At 35.7% G+C, this 24,704-nt stretch overlaps 1 protein-coding gene across 5 annotated transcripts in view; it reads right to left on the reverse strand.

The window, feature by feature from the left end:
* Positions 1–24,704, reverse strand: part of CADM2 (cell adhesion molecule 2) — a 1,082,757-nt gene that overhangs the window by 226,702 nt on the left and 831,351 nt on the right. For all 5 annotated transcript variants that reach the window (XM_074033664.1, XM_005548409.5, XM_074033663.1 and 2 more), the window contains one exon: positions 24,375–24,524. In XM_074033664.1, coding sequence (XP_073889765.1) covers positions 24,375–24,524 — 150 coding nt within the window. The remainder of the gene's footprint in view (positions 1–24,374; positions 24,525–24,704) is intronic.

The following is a 24,704-nucleotide window of genomic DNA, read 5'->3' on the forward strand; positions in this document are numbered from 1 at the left end:
GCGTATTTTATAAAATGTACAAGAATTTTGACAGCCATTATAATTTTCTACTGAGTTGCCATCCACTATAACATTTGAAAAGAGATTGCAATTTCTACAAGCACTGCTAGAGAGCTATCAAGATTTTATGGTCATATATTTTCATATTATGTTGTTCAAAAATGATTATTCTTTTACTTAAATGTTCAATTTTATTCATCTTAATGAAACCTACTGTGATTTTCTTAATGCCCTCTCTTTAAGGTCATTGAAAAAGGCAGTATTAATGGTGCTTTTCAGCATCCTTGATTCAGTTTCTAGCCTGCATATGTGACCATCCATTTTGAGGTCAATTTGGGTAACTTAATAAAATTAGAATTTTCTGCATAATTTCTGGACCACAAAGAACTCAATAGTTCCTAACTACATTTATCTTGTAATCAGAATATAACAGCATTATATCTCTTCTAACTTCCACTTGATTTGTAATTGCAGTGATATTTCTTCAAAAGTGATTGCTATTTTCAAGTAGAGGCCCAATTCTGCAAATGGGTTAAACAGAGCTCGCCATTTAACAAAAATAAAACTTTTAATATACATCTTGAGGTGGGCTAATAGTCTTTTTCATTAGGAAAAAGGAGCACACACTGAGAATATCTTTCTGCCATCTGAGTAATCAATGAGCCAATATGGTTGTAAATCTTCCAGAAATTCCCCATGGTTCAATTCAAAGAAAAATGTTTATTCTTCTCCGCCCCTTATCCTTCATTTCCTCATTATAATTTGGTAACTGTAGGGGGAATCTTTTCATCTTGCAAGTGAGAGAAAGAGGAAGTATTTCACACTTTCTCTTAACTTCTGCCTATTAAAACAATCTCTATCATTTGCATCTATGCTAACCATAAAAAAAGATAAAAAATTTGTTTTAAGGAAAACAACTACAAAAACCCTACTATCAGGAAAATAATTCATTATTGTTATCTTAATGATTGAAATGTGAATGTCTGATTTGTCATTGTTTTAACGGAAGTTGAGTGCAAAGTAATGATTAAAGATGAGTGCATTTGTTCATTAAATAATACAGTAGGCAGCTTTATACAAAAAGTAAAGAGTAACACATGCCAGTAATTGCACATGTGCCACAATTAACTCATTGGCATCGCATAATGCTCCAAGTAAAGTCATTGATAATGTACTTGAAAAATATATAACAAATGAGTCATATCAGAATAAGAAAGTTGTTTTAAAAATTATGCTGCATTTCTATAAAAGTATGTGATGATGCAAAAGGTCAACAATTATACTGTCATGATACGATTACAAAACTAATCTCCTTGCTGGATTATTTTACTTTCAAAGAGATATTACTGAAACTGCAAAGCATAACAATTATTAAATGATATAGTTTATACTCAAAATTATTTTCAATACAACCTACATTTATGGAGAACAAACAAAACATCTAAAAAGCATTACAGAATTAACAGTAAGCATTCATACCTGAGCTAGTATTTGACATTTATACACACAGCTCAGACAACAGGTACTAACATCTCAGAATTCACCACTAGAGAATTCATCCATGTAACCAAAAACCTCAAGTAAAATAAACTATCCTCAAGTAAAATAAACTATCCACTATTTCTCCAGTACATTCTGATTGGGTGAAAAATGTCCCAGGATAAAATTGCAACAGCGAAATGCATAGAAAACTTTTAGCACTGTCTCATACTGTAGCAACTTGTTCTGCCACCTTTTGAAGCAATCTCTAAATTCATCTCCTGTTTTGAGTTTTGTTTTGTTTTTTCTCTAACTTGTACCCCAAAAGCTACTGAAATTTTTAAAAAGTGGCTGTCATAATTTTTTTTTAATTGGTACACAGTGACTAAAAACAAAGTTCACTTAGAAAATATAAAATAAAATATGTATTCCAAATTCTACGGATAGCTTTTTAATACTATTCAGAGAATAATTTTGTTACTCATAGTGACTGTGTCAGATTCTGCCATTTTCATCCCCTGCACTCTATATGGGCTACACTATGGCTTGAGCAACTGACCCTTATGGAATGCATTTTCCCAGCACCCCTGTCCTCTGGTTTACAATTAGGTTCAGCCAAAGAAAGGCAATGGCGGGAGATTGTAGGGTAGAAAAGTAAGGTGGAATACTTATTTGGGCTCTGATAGTGGCTGCACATTTTGGTTACAGCTGAAGCCACACGCCATATCAGGCTTAGGGATAGTAAGTAATACCTCCTTGCCTGTTCTGGTCCATGAGTCATTCATGTTTTGTTAGTTCCTTTAGGGCTTCCGACATCTTTGTAATATAGTACCTTCATTAAGCCCTCTAAACTTGAAACTTTTGATGGTGCCGTGTGTTTTCTACTGTGATCTGACTACACTCGCATGGTAATTGTACTTTAAATGCTTATCAGTTTTATATTGTTCTCAGATGCCTAGATCAACTGTACCTCAATTAATGTAATACATACATTTGTATATGCATATTGTAATTTTTCAGTATAAATTACTTTTCCTTTTCAAAATTCATTATTCTCCATTTTTATCATTTTGTCCTTTCTCCTCACATTTATCTCCTTCACCTGAAGTCCTTCATTCCATTTAGGGCATCACATTCACAGAGCTTTGAGAACTAAGTCATCTTTGGTTATCATTAACCCCTACTCAGGCCTTCCCTGATTATACATTCAACCAGTTTATTACCAATATAAATTTAACATTTTTAGTTTTTTCACAGCTGCCTTTTATTTCCTTCTTCTCCACTTCTTAGTTTGCATCCTTACTGCTCCTCAGACAAGGTACCTGAACTTGCTCCATACAGGATAGACTGCCACTCCATTCAGTAAGCAAATAAACATTCAGAAGGTGAAATGACATATGAGGTGTACTTCTCATGCTTGGGGGCAATTTTAGGGACCTTTGAACAATTTAAACATTACAAGTGATTTTCCCTTTCCATGTGCTCTTTAGACTTAACCCACACATGAAGAGACTCCACCCTGATTGCACACTTAGTTCTCTGCCTTACATGTATCTCTAATTCCTCAGGGACAATAGTGCCAGCTAGACCTCCCAGTGACAAGAGAGTCATACCTCTTTACCTCCATCACCTTTCACAGCACCTTGTGCACTGTGCACTCACCTTGAGTTTTTTTTGTTGTTTTTTTTGTTTTTAAACTCTATCCATTTTCTTTCCCATACAAGTTTACACTAACCTTTCCATTTTAAGCTCCCATTTACTCTCCATGACACAGCACTCTAAACCATGGGTGAGCAAAGGTTATGAACGACGTCAGACTGCTTAGTATCCTTGCACCACCTAGGACATTGCAGACTTCAACAAATTACTAAGTTCCTCTCCGCCTCATTATTCTTGCATGTAAAATGGGCATAGCAGTATCTCCATTGTGAGTACAACATGAGTTAGTGCTTTTTAAGCATCCTCAAGTAAAATAAACTATCCATTATTTCTCCAGTACATTCTGATTGGGTGAAAAATGTCCCAGAATAAAATTACAACAGCGAAATGCATAGAAAACTTTTAGCACTGTCTCATACTGTAGCAACTTGTTCTGCCACCTTTTGAAACAATCTCTAAATTCATCTCCTGTTTTGAGTTTTGTTTTGTTTTTTCTCTAATCTTGCAAATGGGCTGCAATTTTTCTGCCAGTTTTTCTTGCAAGAGATATTCTATTATACTTACATACCTGTATCTTTATATATCGAAATGTTGAGGCAGAGCTATAAACAGACAGATAAATTTCTCTACAAGGTTGTCCACTTTTTCAGTTCAGATACAGTCTGTTACTTATTCCCTTTGTACTACAGATTTGCTTAAAATGAAAAATAATTGTGTGATGCAAATTAATAGCTCTTGTAAATTAAATGTCTGTTATAATATTTGAGAGACACTTTGCGAAGATTATGGATAATCTTAACAACAGCTCTGCAACATAGGCATTATCTCTACTTTCCCCACAACAGTGCTCCTCAAACTTCCAGTCCACAACAGTTTATTACTCACCAGCAAAGAGATAAGTACACGCATTGAGAAAAATGCTTAGAAATCAGTAAGTGTGGTTTGCGGTTTGTTTTTGTTTCTTTGTTTCATAGAAGTAGATTGGCAAGCTACAATGGCAGGGAAATATTTTGATGTACTCTGATTTAGGAGTTCATATAGACCATAAACCAAGGTACTGTTTCCTTCATCAAGAAAGCCTTATTGCACAATAGAAGTATCAGCTGAATATCAGGGTTCTTAGCTATTTAGTAAAATTTGTGTTTTATGTATGTAAAAGCTAATTCATTAAATACAAAACTGTTCTCTTTATTATGTAATAACAACGATGTTGATTATAAGCACCTATACTGCATGGTGAGACACCAAGTTTACACATGGCAGAATTATTGAGAATATCTGAACAACAAAAAACTTTTATTTATACAAGATAAGAAACTAGCCCATTCCCAAGTTTTAAATATGTAGGTTGGACAGCCAGCCTTCACTTGTCTTACATATTTGGTATCTTTAAAGATCTTTCTACTGCTGCAAGGAATGAATGCAACATGCTTGGCAATGGCAGGTGAAGTCAAAGGACCAAGCAAAAGTTAGAAACTTAGAATAATAGAGTTTCTACAATTATTTATGACATGATTCATAAATTAAGTACAATTATCAGTGAAAAAGTGATGATCTTGATATTGCATATTTGGGAAAAGTTATCATAGACCATTTTAGAACCCTGATAGAACATTTTGAATTTTTATTTTAGCACAAAAGATCCACATATGAAAATTTGTGGATCCTGAACTGATTTTTTTCATCAAAAATGTATTTAGCTGTAATATTACAGGATAAATACTGAAGCAGACTAGTAATGCAGGACTGAAGATGAACTTGGAAAATGTGATAAAATTTGCTTTTTTTGGATAAAATTTTATTTTATTTTATTTATTTATTTATTTAAGACAGAGTCTCGCTCTGTTGCCTAGGCTGGAGTGCAGTAGCTCTACTTCAGCTCATTGCAAACTTCACCCCCAAGTGCGAGCAATTCTTCTGCTTCAGCGTCCCAAGTAGCTGGGATTAGAAGCACCATCACCATGCCTGGATAATTTTTGTATTTTTAGTAGAAATGGGTTTCATCATGTTGGCCAGGCTAGTCTTGAACTCCTGACCTCAAATGATCTGCCTGCCTCGGCCTCCCAAAGTGCTGGGATTACAGGCATGAGCCACTGCACCTGGCCCTGAATAAAATTGTAAAATAAATATCCTAAACTTGCTGAAATTGCTTCAAAATCTCTTCTTCCATTACTGCCAATGTATTTCTCTAAGATTCATTTCTCTACTATGACTGATATTAATATAAAGAATGGAAACAGTTCAGATTATACATTATTCCCAGCAATAAATGCTGTAACCAATTCAAAGAGATTATGTAAATTAATAAGCCACAACCAAGCATGTGCCACATTAAAATTTAAATAATTGATGTATATGATGTTCATTCTAAATGTGCATATAGCCATTTAATATGAAAATTACTGTTTCTCTCATAACTTTGCATTTAGTTCTAATTCCAGAATAACAAAAAATTACAAGTATAATAATTTATTATCTATATTATTTCCAATATATTCACACTCAACAAATACATACAATTTTAGCCTTTGTTATAGTTGCAGAACCTAATAATAAGAAGCTGAAACTTGCATTTTGTATGCCTTATTATTTGGTTTTATAGTAATTCATTTTTATTGCACATTACAAAAGTATTATTTGTGCTTGATATAGAAAGAAAAATGGCCCTCAAAAATGATTGGAGAAGTACTGATGAAGTTCATGAATAACGTTAGTTTGTCATGATCACCATTGCAGCTCCACACCTAGACCTTGTTGAGAAAAACGCTTGTTACATAGAAGATGAAACAGTTCCTGATACAGTCTGATGTATACGGAGTATATACCCTAACTTCTTGTGTATGCAACAAAAACAAACAGCCCCCTTTCTTTCTAGTCCCAGGAAAAAAAAATTAGATGAAGCTAACGGAGAACTAGGATTTAGGGAGCATTTTGCTTCGGTTCTGGTTGTTTTCACTTTGTTTTCTTCAGTGATATGAATAAGAGTAGAAAGCGGGTGATCTGAACTCAAAATAACTTGCAGGTGTTCTCAGAGGCTTCTGCAGATGCCCAGGGAAGATGAGGGATTAATCCCTTCCCCTCTGGTGACCTAGAGGTAAATGCCATTCCCCTAGTAAGATTACTGATATCTGATCCGCCTCTCCCTGTTCTTGCTAACTATCTTCCTGGAAAAGAGGGCAAAGCTTTCTTGTCTTGCTATATGGGATTTTGAGGGTGAACAAGACGAGGTAAAGCATGCTTGAGGGAGAAAACTTCATCTACAACCACTTGCAAGCATGAGGAATCATATCATATGCAGAGAACCACAATAGAATTTTTTTTTTTGAATTTGTATAGTAAAGATAGGCAGTCATCAAAGGATGATAATGAAAGACAAAACTCTTGCAACTTGTAAACTGGAGGAGAAATAATGGCCAACGTAGTTTTATTGCTGCTTTTCAGAAGTAGAATTCTGCAAGTCAAATGTCACAATATTTGGAAAGCTCTTTTGGTAAACATTTTTTAAAAATAAAAAGAGTATTTAAATTCACGATTCATGTGCTGTCTCCCCCTCACCTCCTTAACCTGTTGTTACTGATGGGTCCTAGAGCTCAGTCCTTGGACTGCTTTTCCCTAGATCTTCTTAAGCCATCAAGCCTGATAATACATATCTATTCTGTATTTCAGACTTTTAACTTGCTTGTCTCTGGACTCCAGACTCATATACCCAGTTGGCTATCATGTAACCTCCTCTTGTATGTTTAATAAGCTCAAAAGGACAAATTCAAACCTTCCCACAAAACAATCACCACCTTCACCTTCTGCAAGCTTCACCATCTCAAGTTTATTATTTCACGTGTTCAAGTCAAAAGCCACGAAATCATCCACGTCTCCTCTTCCACTCTTCAACCTCACATTCTTGCCATCAGCTGGTCCTATTTGCTCTGCTGTGAAACAGATTTGCTCTACTTTCAAATACACAGAACATGCCCTCTATTCTCATCATCCTCATTGCTACCCCTCTGATCCAAACAACCTTCATCTTTTGCCTGGGTTAATGCAATAGCTCTCTAATTGGTCTCCCTGCTTCTGATCCTCTCTGCCTGCCCCATAGTCTACTTTGCCCATAACAGCCTGAGTGTTACTGTGAAAATGTTTATAGGATCACCTCACTCCTGTGATCAACACTCTCTGCTCATTTCTCATCTCAATCAGAGAAAAATTCAGAATGATTCTATGGCTGACAAGGCCCCCTTGATCACTCTCCTCAGCCCATTAGCTCTGCCTTCCTCTCCTCTATCCTTCTCATCCACTTTGATCTGCACACGCTGGCTGAGCTCTTCTTTCAACACGCTCAGAGTGTCTTTACTTCTGGTTGCTTCTCTGCTTGGCTCACTGTCCTTCCAGAGGATGACACAGGGCACTCCTACCTCTCTATCCTCTTTGTGAGTGTCTGCTGCAGTGTCACCTCAGGAAGCTTTCTCTCACATTTATTCAAAATAGCATTTCCTATCTCTCTTCTCCAAGTTTTGTTTCTTCATAGAATTTTTCACTCTCAGACAAACTATATGTTTATTCATTTATTTTGTTTACGATCAGTTTCTTCCCATCTGAGAATAAGTTGCATGAAGGCAGAATTTTGTCTGTTTTGTCCTCTGCTAAATATCAAGTGCCTAGAAAAACTGCAAAAAGCAGTTTAATAATTGTTACTGAATGAATAAATGAATCTTAATTACTCTCATGCATATAACATCAAACTGTAATGATATGGTAAATAAATATGACTATTAATTTCTTTTGAATCTGTAAACTTAGGATTCCATAGCAACTCAGAATTATAATTAATTTTCTTGATGATACCTTCTCTACCATAAATGGATGGTAGGGAGCTTTAAGATCTTTTAATAATGTAATCAGTTGCATGACTACTCAAAATTAGACTACTTTGCTCCTAGTTTGAAAATTGGGAATTCATTTTTTGTTGCTTAAGTATACCACAAATTTCAGTAAATTCCTTGCCTTAAAACTTTTCATATCCATTCTGTGACGGTTGATATTAAATGTCAATCTCATTGGATTGAAGGATGCAAGCATTGTTGTTTTCTGGGTGTGGCTGTGAGGGTGTTGCCGGAGGAGATTAACCTTTGAGTCAGTGGATTGGGAGAGGAAGACTCGCCCTCAATGGGGGTGGGCACCATCCAATCGGCTACCAGCGCCACTAGAACAAAGCAGGCAGGAAAAAGTGGAGTAAGCTGGCTTGCTGAGTCTTCTGGTTTTCATCTTTTTCCCATGCTGGATGCTTCCTGCCCTTGAACATCAGACTCTAGGTTCTTTGGCCTCTGGACCCCTGGACGGACTTACACCAGTGGTTTTCCAGGGGTTCTGGGGCCTTTGGTCACAGACTGAAGGCAGCACTCTCAGCTTCCCTACTTTTGAGACTTTGGGACTCAGACGGACACACTACTGGCCTCCTTGCTCCCCACCTTGTAGATGACCATTGTGGGTCTTCATCTTGTGATCGTGTGAGTCCATTTATACATCTATCCTATTAGTTCTGTCCCTCTGGAGAACCTTAATTAATATACATTCTTTCTCTGTTTCCTTAGCTCATGCTCTGGTCCAGGCCATCATCATGTCACACCTTAGCTGCTAAAATCATTTTTGTCTTTCTTTCACCTCTCTTTCCTCAAAGCCTTTCTTTCTATAGCTGTTCAGATACCGATTTCTTTTTTCAGTGCTCTAACTTTAAAAGAATTTATATTGTGACTAATGCGCTAAGGTAAAAGACAAGAGCTAGGGCTATTCAATGGCAAAAGCAAAAATTATTTACAGATAATACAGAGTCGTTTAATGAATTTGTAAAGAAGTTACAAAACACTATTTGAACAAGTGACAGAGTATTTAGTGAGGAGGTAATAAACAAAATAGAAATGTACATTTTGATGTGCTAGATACCCTGTCAACAAACAGAAGGTAACAAAGTCAAAGTAGCTGCCAGTGTCAGGCACCAGTGCTGGCTTCCCCCTCTCACTTTATGCTGCTCTTTGTCACACAGTCCCAGAGGCAGCTCTGCAGGTGGGAGAGCCTCTTTTCATAAAATTCTCACCAAAAGAGCCCACACTCAAATCGAAAAGTAACAGAGTCAGGTAAGGAAGGGGTGAACTCTTCTTTTTCTCTTAAATTATTTTTCCCTCACTTAGGTCTTTCCCCCAAATCCTTTAGAGTAGCCACTGAATCTCCAAATTAGAAATCTTCATTTCATTGTTACCCTCAACGTAGTTATAGCACTAAGAACACAGGGTCTTTGCTTTATGTCTCATTGACTAAAAGGCCCAGTTCAGGTATTTGCCCATAACACCGCCATTTTTGTTCTAAAAGGAGTATATAAGATCTCAACTTCCTGTTAGATAGAAACTGCTTAATACCTTAAATGGTAGCCTTATGATTTATTTTGCTTTGAATGTAACATTTATTTTCATTTATTTTCCAATATTTCAAAAATCTCAAAACACATTCTAAAAAGAGTTTCAGCCTACACACCGAGACATGAGATAAGGTGGCCTTTCAAAACTCATTGTCCTCAAGAAGTTTTATAAGCTGGAACTGAGATTGGTTTATGCAATCAGTCAAGGTCAGTTCAAGATCACACACAAATCCTCAATGGAACTGTGATTCAAGTGCAGCTATCCTGACTACCAAGCTTATAAATTTCGAACAACTGACTAATGTTTGCAAAAGTTCATGAGGTTAGATTTTAAGTTGCAAAGAAATAAATAAGCGACAAATAACTAATCATCATCACCACAGGAGAACATTGTTACCAATACCCAGACAATATTTTTATCAAAATTCACCATTTGGAAAAAGGCCACTCAATCTCACTGAGTGCAGTTTTCACCATTAAAAGAAGGGTGGGCTATATGTATTTGATGGGACTTTGGAAGTCCAAATGCAATATATTAGGTATAGATTTGTACTGCCGCTATTCTTTCTAAACTACTACCCTTCTTTCTAAAATGTGAAAGTGAGTGTTACGGAACACTCAAAGCAATCATTCAGTATTTCACCTCCCTACTTTCCATTTGTACTTCAGTCCACTTGCTAGTCTCAACATAAAGAGGTGTAAAACCAGGAGACTTAATTCTTACAAATACCCACGCTTTGGTACTAAAATAACGCTACCTCCTACATTTCACCAGAGCTGCAAAATGCTTGCTTACCGCTGTTTCCAAGGGTGGCTCAAAAGATCCCGCAAGGACTAAAGAAATAATAAATCAGGAAATGTAGAGTACCTAACCTAATTTGTAATTTTGCATGCTCACACAATTTAAAATGACACATTACAAATATTTATTTAGAAGAAGGTATTTCTAAATTGTATTATTTCGTATGAATAGTGAAGAAATATTTCCTGAAGGGAGGGTGAAAAAACATTTAGTATTTATAAATACAGAAAAATAACTAAAGAAAATCAAGTGAATACATTGAAAAGTAGCTAATATTATTCAACATATAACCACAATAAATTCATAATTTAATATTTTCTCATTAGTATTGCCTTAGAGTGACTGGGTGTATTTTTCTCCTTTTTTGTTTATATTTTTGTGTACTTCAGTCAGTATTTCCAAATTTCCTTGTAAAAAAGCCTTTTGGTATTAAAAGCTGTAGTATTTTGTATGGATGCCCATGCAATGATATTTGAAAAATACAAGTTTCTCATTCATTTTGTACTTGATGTTAAAATTATTTTCATAAAGTATTTATTCTATTAAAAGAAAATACCCTGCATAGAGTCGATACATTGAGACCATTTATTAGGATCATCATTGATTGCAGACAATTTACATTGGAGCCTGCACATTGTAGATTATAAATTAGAGCTATTTCCTGGCTCAGGGTACATACACTCCTGACTGTAACTCAAAGCACAGTAAAGGCACCTATTATAAGCTGAACCAATCTTTCTCTCTCCTGGAGTGTGGAAACTGGAACAGAAAAGTACAAAATACAGTGGCCTCTAAGTCTACGTTTTTACATATAATAAACTTTAGGTTGGTGCTCTAGAGCTAAGTTTACTCCTGCCTCAAACTAAAAAAAAGAAGAAAAAAGCTCCATTTCCAAAATATAGATTCACCATAAGGGAGGGCATCACTCTCTAAAAGTCTGATGCAAACTATTAAGAAAAACACAAAACAGGAAAAACGCTAAAAATTAAACAGTAAACTTTAAATAATACATCTTATCGAAAATACATTTTGTTGTTATGGATCAAAATTATGTGCTTAAAAATAGAATGGAATTTGGCTGTTATGCACAAGTAGTTTTTTGATATTGTTAAGATTTTCTTATACATACTAAGGAATTATAGTAATAATGCTATTTTGAAATTTACTTTAAGAATGTGAGAATATCTTTACCCTGAACTTTGCTGAAGTTGCTTATCAGCTTAAGGAGATTTTGGGCTGAGATGATGAGGTTTTCTAAATATACAATCATATCATCTGCAAAGAGAGACAATTTGGCTTCCTCTTTTCCTATTTGAATATGCTTTATTTCTTTCTCTTGCTTCATTGCCCTAGTCAGAACTTCCAACACTATGTTGAATAGGAGTGGTGAGTGAGGCCATCCTTGTCTTGTGCCGGTTTTCAAAGGGAATGCTTCCAGCTTTGGCACATTCAGTATGATATTGGCTGTGGGTTTGTCATAAATAGCTCTTATTATTTTGAGATATGTTCCATCGATACCTGGTTTATTGACAGTTGTTAACATGAGGGCTGTTGAATTTTGTTGAAGACCTTTTCTGCATCTATTGAGATAATCATGTGGTTTTTGTCATGGTTTCTGTTTATGTGATGGATTACGTTTATTGATTTGTGTATGTTGAACCAGCCTTGCATCCCAGGTATGAAATTGACTTGATCGTGGTGGATAAGCTTTTTGATGTGCTGCTGGATTCCATTTGCCAGTACTTTATTGAGGATTTTCACATCGATGTTTTTCAGGGATATTGGCCTGAAATTTTCCTTTTTTGTCGTGTCTCTACCAGGTTTTGGTATCAGGATGATGCTGGCCCCATTAAATGAGTTAGAGAGGAGTCCCTCTTTTTCTATTGTTTAGAATAGTTTCAGAAGGAATGGTAACAGCTCCTCTTCGTACCTCTGGTAGAATTCGGCTGTGAATCCATCTGGTCCTGGACTTTTTTTGGTTTGTATGCTATCCATTACTGCCTCAATTTCAGAACTTGTTATTTATTCAGGGATTCAACTTCTTCCTAATTTAGACTTGGGAGGGTGTATGTGTCCAGGAATTTATCCATTTCTGCTAGTTGTTCTGGTTTATTTGCATAGAAGTGTTTATAGTATTCTCTGATGGTAGTTTGTATTTCTATAGTATTCCTATAGAATATTCTATATACCTGCATAGGCATAGAATATTCTATATTCTATAGAATGCTACAGAATAGAAGTTTGTATAGAAGTATTCTATAGAATATCACAGGATAGAAGTTTGAATAGAATTCTATAGAATAGAATATAGAATACTATAGAATTCTATAGAACTACCACTTCTATAGTATTCCCTGATGGTAGATGGTATTTCTGTGGAATCAGTGGTGATATTTCCTATATCATTTTCTATTGCATCTATTTAATTCTTCTCTCTTTTCTTCTTTATCAATCTGGCTAGCAGTCTATCTATTTTGTTGATCTTTTCAAAAACCAGATCCTGGATTCATTGATTTTTGAAGGTTTTTTCGTGTCTCTATCTCCTTCAGTTCTGCTCTGATCTTAGTTCTTTTTTGTCTTCTGCTAGCTTTTGAATTTGTTTGCAGTCCTTCTCTAGTTCTTTGAATTTTTATGTTAGGGTGTCAATTTTAGATCTTTCCTGCTTTCTCTTGTGGGCATTTATTGCAAAATCAATGTGCAAAAATCACAAGCATTCCTATACACCAATAACAAACAGAGAACCAAATCATGAGTGAACTCCCATTCCCAATTGCTACTAAGAGCATAAAATACCTATAAGGTATATGAAGGACCTCGTCAAGGAGAACTACAAACCACTGCTCAAAGAAATAAGAGAGGTCATAAACAAATGAAAAAACATTTCATGCTCATGTATAGGCATAATCAATATGGTGAAAACGGTGATACTGCCCAAAGTAATTTTATAGATTCAATACTATTGCCATCAAACTACCACTGACTTTCTTCACATAATTGGAAAAAACTACTTTAAAGTTCATATGGAAACAAAAGAGAGCCCTCATAGCCAAGATAATCCTAAGCAAAAAGAACAAAGCTGGAGGCATCACATACCTGACTTCAAACTATACTATAAGTCTACAGTAACCAAAACAGCATGGTACTGGTACCAAAACAGATATATACACCAATGGAACAGAACAGAGGCCCCAGAATTAACACCACATATCCAAAACCATCTGATCTTTGACAAACCTGACATAAACAAGCAATGGGGAAAAGATTCCATATTTAATAAATGGTGTTGGGAAAACAGGCCCATATGCAGAAAACTGAAACTGGACCCCTTCCTTACACCTTATACAAAAAAACAACTCAAGATGGATTAAAGACTTAAATGTAAGACCTAAAACCATAAAAACCCTAGAAGAAAACCTGGGCAATACCGTTCAGGACATAGGCATGGGCAAAGACTTCTGTGTAAAACATAAAAGCAATGGCAAGAAAAGCCAAAATTGACAAAAGGGATCTAATTAAACTAAAGAACTTCTGCATAGCAAAAGAAACTCTAATCAGTGTGGACAGATAACTTACAGAATGAGAAAAAAAAATTGCAATCTATCCATCTGACAAAGGGCTAATATCCAGAATCTATAAAAACTTAAACAAATTTGTAAGAAAAAAAAAACAACCCCATCAAAAAGTGGGCAAACCATATGAACAGAAACCTCTCAAAAAGACACTTATGCAGCCAACAAACATGAAAAAGGCTCATTATCACTGGTCAATAGAGAAATGCAAATCAAAACCACAATGAGATACCATCACACGCCAGTTATAATGGCAATCATTCAAAATTCAGGAAACAACAGATGCTGGAGAGGATGTGGAGAAATAGGAATGCTTTTACACTGTTGGTGGGAGTGTAAATTAGTTCAACCATTGTGGAAGACAGTGTGGTGATTCCTCAAGGATCTAGAACTAGAAATACCACTGGACCCAGTAATCCCATTACTGGGCATACACCCAAAGGATTATACATTTATTCTACTATAAAGACACATGCCCACATATGTTTATTGCAGCACTATTCACAATAGCACAGACTTGGAACCAACCCAAATGTCCATCAATGATAGACTACATAAAGAAAATGTGGCACATATACACCATGGAATACTATGAAGCCATAAAAAAAGATGAGTTCATGTCTTTGCAGGTACATGGATGAAACTGGAAACCATCATTCTCACCAAACTATCACAAGAACAGAAAACTAAACACTACATGTTCTCACTCATAAGTGGGAGTTGAACAAGGAGAATACATGGACACAGGGAGGAGAACATCACACACTGGGGCCTGTCGTGGGGTCGGGGAATAGCATTAGGAGAAATACCTAATGTAGGTGATGGTTGATGGGTGCAGCAAACCACCATGGCACATGTATACCTAAGTAACAAAACTGCACATTCTGCACATGTACCCCAGAACCTAAAGTATAATAATAAATAAAAATAAAAAGGAATGTTAGAATATCTTAAATTCCCATGGTGTCTATGCTGATCCTGATTAAAGATGATTTAACATGGAGACACTTGTCACCAGAAATCACTATGTCTCCAAGATATCAGGCTCCGGTGCAGTATATTGTTACTCTTTATATTTGACAAATGGTACATAGTTCAGTTACAATTACTTCAAAGGAATTCACTTTATCAAAAAAGTCTGTTTTCAGTCATGAATATTTTCAAGTAGAATTATTTTTTTCTAGGCTCATGAAGGATAATTTTATCAACTACTTACTCATTTTGCATCTCCTGGAATAGTTTATTATGCAACAAGTAAAATTACAGTTACTTACCTGCAGATTGCTTGATGTAGTAATTTCCCTTGTCTTATATCCCTTCCACCACACCCACATATAGATGGTATGTGACAACTTGCCACTTGAGGCCAAAATCCATGTTTTATTTATTTTAGTATTCTCAAATCCCAGCATATTTCCCAGGACATAACAATATTTTATAGATATCCATGCAATTGAACCGAAATTGTGACTTGGAAATCTTTCAAATATGCTTAGATGTGCACAGACTGACACTTGTTTAGTGAAGCCTGCCTTCCTTGAAAGCTCCTAATTCTCAAAATGGAGAATCTGAAGTATCACCAAAAAAAAAAAACCAAAAACAAAAAAACAAAAAAAAAAAACAAGGCGTTTTCCAGGAAAATGGTCACTCTTTGCATTGTTTATTCCTTTGTTTTGGGAGAGGAAAATATATACACAATGGCAGTGACTATCTACGCAGTCTGAGTCTAGACACTTCGTCATCCCATTTCTACTGCCACGACCATCTAAAATGATACTCCCAGATGATTTTAAGTCATTGCAGTCATTGTTGACCATGTGCTAATTCTGTATGTCTTACCAACTTATAAATATACTTACAAAATATGTACCTAGAAACATACATGATTAAAAGATAACGGAAGCCAAATTTTCATCAGAACACGCTTTCTTTCCAGCTGCTCTATTCAACATGAAATAGGCTCCTCAAATATCAGTGAGCTGCCGTAACTGCAGACAACCTAGCACGGTACCCATCACACAGCAGATGACCAGCAAGTATTTGTTGAATGATAAAACAAATACATAAATTCATCATTAGAAAGTAGAATAAAACTGTTCAGTGTTTGTTAAAATAATCTTTCTCTCCGTAGGGTTTTAGTAAAATATATGTTTACAAACAACAATGGGCAACAACTCTCAAAAGGACTTAATTCAAGAATTCAGTCATTTTTACATGGTCATCAGCACTTAGTTGTAGAAAATGTCACTTTTATTTCAAAAAACATTGCAGAAAGATTATCAAAAGTAGGCATATAATTTCTCTAAAATATAATATCAAACATGGAAATTATCCTGATTTTGATGTCCAAAAATTAAAATTTGTGGAAACAATTCAGGCATGCATATGTTGCTTTGAATGTCAACATTTCAGCCTTGATGCTTATAGCTTAACATGTTGTTATATCATGTAACCACTAAAATGTATAACATATATCATCATTATTTAAAATTGCTGGACTCAAAATGCACAGGCCTAAAGAAGTAAATGTAATAATTATACAATCCACAACTAAAGATTTTCTTTATGTTTAGAAAATTTCCAATAATGGCTTCATCTTTAGCAAAAGTAGGATTTAAATATGAGACAAAATGTTTTGAACAGATCAATCAGAAAGAGTGACTTTGAAATACAGAACCAGAAACTATGATTCACACAGAAAAAAAAGAAGAAGAAAGGAAAGAAAGAAAGGAGGGAGGGAGGGATGAAGGAAGGAAGGAAGGAAGGAGGGAAGGAAGGAAGGAAGGAAGGAAGGAAGGAAGGAAGGAAGGAAGGAAGGAAGGAAAGAAGGAAGGGAGGGAGGGAGGGAGGGAGGGAGGGAGGGAGGAAGGAAGGAAGGAAGGAAGGAAGGAAGGAGGGAAGGAGGGAAGGAAGGAAGGAAGGAAGGAAGGAAGGAAGGAAGGAGGGAAGGAAGGAAGGAAGGAAGGAAGGAAGGAGAGAAGGAAGGAAGGAAGGAAGGAGGGAAGGAAGGAGGGAAGGAAGGAAGGAAGGAAGGAAGGAGAGAAGGAAGGAAGGAAGGAAGGAGGGAAGGAAGGAAGGAAGGAAGGAAGGAGGGAAGGAAGGAAGGAAGGAAGGAAGGAAGGAAGGAAGGAAGGAAGGAAGGAAGTCTTTTTCAGCATAACGAAGCACGAAGTGAATTGAGCTTGTTATAAGAAAACTCAAGTTTCTCTTTTTTTTGAGACAGGATCTTGCTGTGTTGCCCAGGCTGTATTGGTTCACTGCAACCTCTGCCTCCTGGGTTCAAGCAATTCTCCTGCTTCAGACTCCTGAGTAGCTGGGATTGCAGGTGCACACCACCATGCCTGGCTAATTTTTGTATTTTTAGTGGAGATGGGGTTTCACCATGTTGCCCAGGCTCATCTCAAACTCCTGACCCAAACTCAAACCACCTGCCTCAGCCTCCCAAAGTGCTGGGATTACAGGTATGAGTCACCTCACCTGGCCAGAAAACTCAAGTCTCTTCATTGCTTTGTCATTTACTACTCAAGTTGTTTACACATGTAAACCTCAGTGTCTTTATATATAAAATAGGAATGCCTACTGTATAGTAGTGTTGAGAACCCAAAGAGAAAAGGTATACATGCTGAATGTTATCTAATAACTTTACTGTATAACTATAAGCTATCATTAATTTCACATTTTTATTGTACAGATATATAATAGCTGCATTTTTAAAAGAAAACCAAAAGAAGAGTAATGGTAGCCAAATGTAATACCTGCTTTACTCAGTGAATCTTTAATAAAGCCTGTCAAGTTGATTGATAGCAGCTGGGGAGATATACAGTCAGGTGGCATGGATTGGCATAGAGCCAGGAGAACCTGTACCTCCAATTCTGGTTCATCTCATTTTTCTTCTCTTTATCAGTCTTAGTTTTAGGACACTTTACTCATGTTTTTCCTCTTCCATTGTTCCCAGTATTAGTGTAAAATTATCAGCAGAATAATTGGCTAATTAACACCAATGATTTTAAGCTATGTCTTTAATAGATTTTTATTTCGATTTCTTTAGGAAATTTTTAAGGATTATTTTTTTAAAATTTAAGTAAAAATATTGAGAAGAAAATCACAAAAAAGTCATGTATTTTACATTTTTTATATAAAAACACAAGCACACAGAGATGTATCTGTTGAATGTGTGTGTTACGGGCTCCTGGAGATGTTTGTTCAAAGTATTTTTGTCAATAATAGGAAGGAATTGAAGTGTTCTTTCCTGAGCATTAAGTGATCAGATTGTGCTACTTCAATTGTTTTTTTTTTTTTTCACCTGCAAAGAAACAGACCCTACGATCTAATTGATTGTTTTTACCATTGTCAAATACCACATAGCATTTATGTGGTGTTTCAATGACCTCTACTCCCCACTTGCTCTGTCTCCCTATACCCACTCTCTTCCAAATGCTTATCAACTATTTATAACAGAGGTGCTCGGATTTGTGTAAAACGAAAGAGGAGAGGATTATAACAAGTGAATGTTGCCTTAGCTACGTCTATTCTAGATCTCTCTGACCCATAAGGATCTATAAATTTTCCTTTTGATTCTTCTTTTCTATTTAGTTTTTGCAGATTCTTAAGTATTATAAGACTTCATACTTAGGCTGTGCAGAAATGAAGTGGAATTGTAATTGAGTTTCTACTTTGTAGGCTAATGATTTCTGATTTCGGGGTGCACACAAAGCAGACAGGGAACTCATTAAAATACAGTTCTGGTCCAACCACCAGTAATGGGGTGTCAATGAACACCTTTTATTACTCTGCTGGTTGGTGTCAGAGGCAGAATTTAAATTCAGATCTGACTCTCTGTCTCCTGTGTCACAATGTCTCGTTTAAAGCTATACAATTTAAACAGTAAACAAGAATCATTTATTGAATATTTGATGCATGTTTTTATGATGGCCTAAGGGCTTTCTCAGTTAGAAACCACATATTTTACTAGCCCAGGCTGGAAACAGACAAGGTCTATTATGACATCTGATGAGTGAATCAGCGTCTAGAATTGTGCTTTCCAAAACAGTAAGTACTGGGCATGGGAGGATATTGAGTATTTGAAATATGGCTAGTGTGGCAGAAACCAAATTTTTAAATTTTACTCTATTTTAATTAATTTATATCTAAATATCTACACGTGACAACCAAATTGTTCAGCTCAGCCCAGATATGGAACATTCCCATCATCATGGAATGTTCTCTTGGACAATGCTGACTATAACGTATCCTTCTGTCTTATTTTTTTATTTTTATTTTTTTTTTGGAGATGGAGTTTCGCTCTTGATGCCTAGAGTGGAGTGCAATGGTGCAATCTCAGTTCACAGCAACCTCTGCCTCCACGGTTCAAGTAATTCTCCTGCCTCAGCCTCCCAAGTAGGTGGGGTTATTGGCGTCCGCCACCACGCCCGGCTAATTTTTGTATTTTTAGTAGAGATAAGGTTTCACCATGTTGGCCAGGCTGGTCTCAAACTCCTGACCTCAGGTGATCCGCCTGCCGCAGCCTCCCAAAGTGCTGGGATTACAGGTTTGAGCTACCATGTCTGGGCCTTCTGTCTTAATCTATGTATATCTTCAACAGTTTGAAATGGTATGCTGCTCTTTAATAAAAGTCAGCTGCCAAGATCAATGGCAGAGGCTACCCAGGTTACATTTAAAATGACGTGGCATCCAATGCCATTGCTCTCAGGAATATTTCAGTTAAAATCAAGGCAAAAGCTACACCTGGATTCTAAGTTCTTCACTACCAGACATTAGTTGAATGTCTGTGGAGAAATATCCTTGATTGTTTGATCTTATTTTTTTCATTTATCAATGGACACAAGCTACTGATTACATTAAACATGGTAAGAAGTTGTAAAAGCCTGAATTTGCTGCCTTCCTCTTTAATTTACCTCAGTTAGAAATATGACAGTATTAGTTTCACCTTAGCCAATTCCCCCACTAGACATCTGTCTCCCCTGGGAAGAGATTCCTGAATATTCACTTTTTTTTGTTGTTGTTTTTGAGGCAGAGTCTCATTCTATCACCCAGGCTGGAGTGCAGTAGCACGAGCTCGGCTCACTGCAAACTTCGCCTCCTGGGTTCAGGCAATGCTCTTGCCTGAGCCTCCCGAGTAGATAGGATTACATGAATATTCACACTTAAAGTCTCTAACAGAGACCCCTAGGAAAGGGGTTCAGCCTAATTCTCCTTTACTTGATTTGACTGACCACTCACAGCATATTTCAGTAAATAAATCCATGTAAACAAGGCTTTTCCAACTCTAACATGACATGTGTGCTGCTATCCTGAGTTTTTCGTTCATAGCCGGGACCCTTGGAAACTTACACTTCCAGATAGCGTGAAATGCTACCCAGGATGCCTCTTGGAGCTCACAGTGGCAGTAGCAATTGTTGTGAGGCAGTGATCAGCACTTGTTCTTTTTCTGAGCTGTTTGTCCTTCCTCCCTCCTTCCCTCCTTCCCTGCCTCCTTCCCTTCTTTTCTTCCTTCCATGCTCAGTAACATTTATCAATACATAAATCCAAGGTTAAGGGTGCAGAACTCTTGAGAGAGTTGACTTGCCTAAACCCAAGTGTCTCAATCACAGCTGCATTTTATAATCATTTGAGTCATAATTAAAATATTCTGATACTGCATACCTCGAAAGACTGTGTTTGGAAAGTCCCCCAAGTGATTTTACTGTGTAACTAGGGCTAAGAACCACTGGCAACATAATCTGAGACAGAAAGAAGAGTGGGGCTAAAGATGAAGCTTTAACAGTAGCAGCCACATGTAGGAGATGGTATAATCAATGACACAGACAACCCATTCCTTTCCTTTTCTCTCTTGCTCTCATGTGCTGTCTTCACTAGTACAATACGTGCGCGTTACTATGGTCTAACTCATGCTCACCTTCTTCACTTAGTCTCTGGTATAACTTGGAATGCTTGCTTGCTCAAGATAAGCCTTAAAATTGGTGAGTGTTAGACAGGCAAATGCAGATTAAAAGATCATGTGTGGAAAACCGTAATATGGAATCTTTTAAAATGGTTTTAATTTCAAACTCTTGCATTTGTTAGGTATTACTGTCTAAGAATCCCTTCAACTAAGATATCACATAGAAATTGAACCACTCTTGGGAACAGATGGTGAGGATGAAAAACGAAAAAAAAAAAAAAAAAAGAAGGAAATTGAACCAATGACATATGAGGGAATAGATATGTTAGATTGCCAAAGGATTTCTTTTCTTTCTTCAGTGCTTTCTGTTGTTTTACTGAAACTGACGTTTAGAACTACAATAGAGTTAGAAAAAACATAGTATCAAAAACAGAAACCTATCATACTAAAAACACAAACACATACATAGGCTTTTTCCAACCCAACTAAGCTATTACAACATCTGGGAAAGGAAAATTAAGTAAAGTTAGTCCAGGCCGGGCACAGTGGTTCACACCTGTGATCCCAGAACTTTGAGAGGCCAAGGCAGGAGGATCGCTTGAGCTCAGGAGTTCCGGACTAGCCTGGATAACATGCTGAAACCCAGTCTATACAAAAAACACAAAAAAAATTAGCTGGGCATGGTGGCACGTGCCTGTACTCCCAGCTAATCTGGAGGCTGAGGCAGGAGAATTGCTTGAACCAGGGAGGCGGAGGATGCAGTGAGCCAAGATCGTGCCACTGCATTCCCTGAGCAACAAAATGACACCCTGTCTCAAAAAAAAAAAAAAAAAAAAAAAAAAATCTTCAGCAATTCATAGAACTGGTGTATTTATTATTTCAAGGCAGTGTAAAGATGCAGGAATATATTACCATATTTCCCAAACATGGCATGATTTTTTTTTCTCCTCATAATGATCCTTCAGAAAAGAGGAGGTTGCCTTATATTCAAACCTTTACAAATCCTTTATGACAAGTTGCTCTCCGTTTCCTCCAGGAAAGATATATTAGCTTGAAATATCCCAAATCAATTCTAGTTTTCTAGTTTTAGATGCTTTTTAGAAGATAACTTATAGAATCACTAAAAGCGGAAGCAAGGACATTTCATATAGATTTTGTCTTTGTGCCTGAGGATTTGACCTCACAATTGGAGATGTCACTGTAAACATGACTCTTTAAAATCTCCTTAAAAGCAGTGCAAGAGTTGCTATAAAGTGGAGATTGTCATTACACACCTGTGGGATGAATGAACAACAAAAAATGTTCTAATATTATAAAAGTTTATAGTTGCCGCTAGGGACAAATTTCTTGTTGACAGTGTGCTATGCTTTCAAAAACTGCTAATAAGCAAGATTGTTTCATTAAACACAGGGATGGAAAAAAGTCATATTTATAAATTAATATTTTTCCATATTACATTAAATATGTATGTATAATCAAGTTGACAAATTAAATAGTATAATAATATATTTAGTTGTTTAATGAACATTTCTAAAAGTCTGTTTTTTTAGAACACTTTCTTTGGCTTCAGTTTTAAGCAAATGAGACATTTCCTTTAAATTGGCACCACGTTAGAGTTGAGCATACAGTTTAATTATTTATTTACTAATATTTGTAATCAATTAATACTAAAAGCAAAAACAGGTTGTTTAATATCTGTGAGTGACTTTGTGTACGTATTTAATTTTTTTAACTAATAGAACTTCATTTGTTTGAAAGAAAACTAAAACTGTAAATTAAATCTCTTTCTAAATAATAAAGTTCTACTGGAGTATTAGGTATTAACCCTCCATGACAGTAAATTTTATATTAACTGTCGATATGTTAATAATTTTATATTAAATGTCAATATGACTGGGCCACAGTTCCCAGAGGTTTGGTTAAACAATCATCTAGATGTTTCTGTGAAGGTGTTTTTTTAGATGAGTTTAACATTTAAATTAGTAGACTTTGAGTAAAGCAGATTATTCTCCGTAAGGTGGATAGGCCACACTCCATCAGTGGAAGTCCTTATGAGAAAGTGTGAAGTCATCTAAGTCCCCTATGGAAGAGGAGATTCTCCCTGACACTGCCTCTGGACATGAGCTGCAACAGAATCTCTTTGGGTCTCCAGCCTACCAGCCTGCCCTGTATTTTTCAAACTTGCCAGACCCCAAAATTTCTTGAGCCAATTTATTAAAATAAATATCGATCAATTGATCTATCTATCTATCTATCTATCTATCTATCTATCTATCTATCTATTCATTTTGTTTCCCTGGAGGACCCTAACACTTCCTCTATCTCTGGTTCATTTTTCTGCATAGCACTTGTACCCTTTTAATGTACTATAAAATGAATTTCATTTGCATGTTTCTTTATTGTCTGTCTCCTCCACTAGACTGTATTTCCCAAAAAGGCACATACCATTAACTTTCTGCTCCCTAATTTTAATGCCTGGTACAAAGGGACTCTCAATAAATATTTATCAAATAAATGAATTAGATACTTCATCTGTCCTTCATTATATATTTAATATTTAAAACAAACTAAAGATTTCATTTTAAATCTAGAGTACATCAAAGAAGAAAAATCATAACAATGAACAAATACAATGAATACATATTAAACGTGGACTGAGCACATTTATTAGACTGTATGTGATATTTTAATTGTTTAAATGGAACTGATTTGAAGTTATCTTACTATTACCTACACAGATTCATTAAAAAATATATTAAGACTAATAGCCAATTTTAAGAATAAGAACAGCTAATATATAAATAGTTATTTATATCCTATATAATATAAATGTATCTTAAGCAACAGTCCCATATTTTCATTACAGTTATGAACTCACTTTTTCATCTAATAATGGATGAAGGCTTAGATATTTGGTGTACATTTTTAGTTGTTTGCTTGAATTATGTAACATGAATTTCCTTTGTTCTCTGGGAATATTTAATCAAAATCTATTATCCAGTAAGAAGCTGAAATTAGTTAATGAAGTCCAATTCAACTTTAAAAATACAGCTTCTTTCTTAATTTCAGTTTATTTTGGAAACATGAAATACTTTAACATTATGTGAATCATTTTTACAATTTCTACTTTCAGAGAAAATTCATGAACATAAAATCATTAAACTTTCCAAAATTATATTGTATCTTCTAAACATATAAAACTGATTTTCATAAAAATAATATTATATTATCAGGAGAAAGAAAAAAAAACTCAAACTATACACAAAACAGCTACAAGAGTGAGAAAATATGCTATCTAGAAAGAAAATGGTTGTTAAGAGAAGGTATAAAACTATTTTTGAAACAGAATTAAAAGTGTTTATTTTATTAAAAAGTTGACATAGGTTATCTTTGGTGTTTATGACTTGCAAACTAAAGTATTTAATATTTAACATGTTTAAATACAAGCAGCAGCAGTTTGGTAATCAAAAGGAATAATTTGAATCATCTCAGAAAAGTAAATTTATTGTAATTAGGATATTTTAGAATGTGATTAAAACATTTGAAAGAAAATGTATTCACCTTTCTTGTCATCGAAGTACAGAGTCTGTTGAGCTGGATTTGACCACTGGAGGGAGGTGTTATCATTTTGATCAACCCTGCAGGTCAAAATTGCAGTTCCGCCTTCAACAACGGTTACATTCTGTGTTAGTGGAAACTGCCCTTGGCTGCCTAAAAGGGGATTTAAAAAAATGTTGATTAAATGAAAGTCATAAAATGATTAACTGCCCAAAATCTACACTGGCCTTAACTTCTCATGCAAAATAAAATTTAAAACAACCAAACAACAACAAAACTATGTATTACAAAAGACAGAAAAATAATTGAAAATCTTCAGCGAACAACAGCATT

The sequence above is a fragment of the Macaca fascicularis genome, chromosome 2 (genome assembly GCF_037993035.2).
Source record: "Macaca fascicularis isolate 582-1 chromosome 2, T2T-MFA8v1.1".
Lineage (NCBI taxonomy): Eukaryota > Metazoa > Chordata > Mammalia > Primates > Cercopithecidae > Macaca > Macaca fascicularis.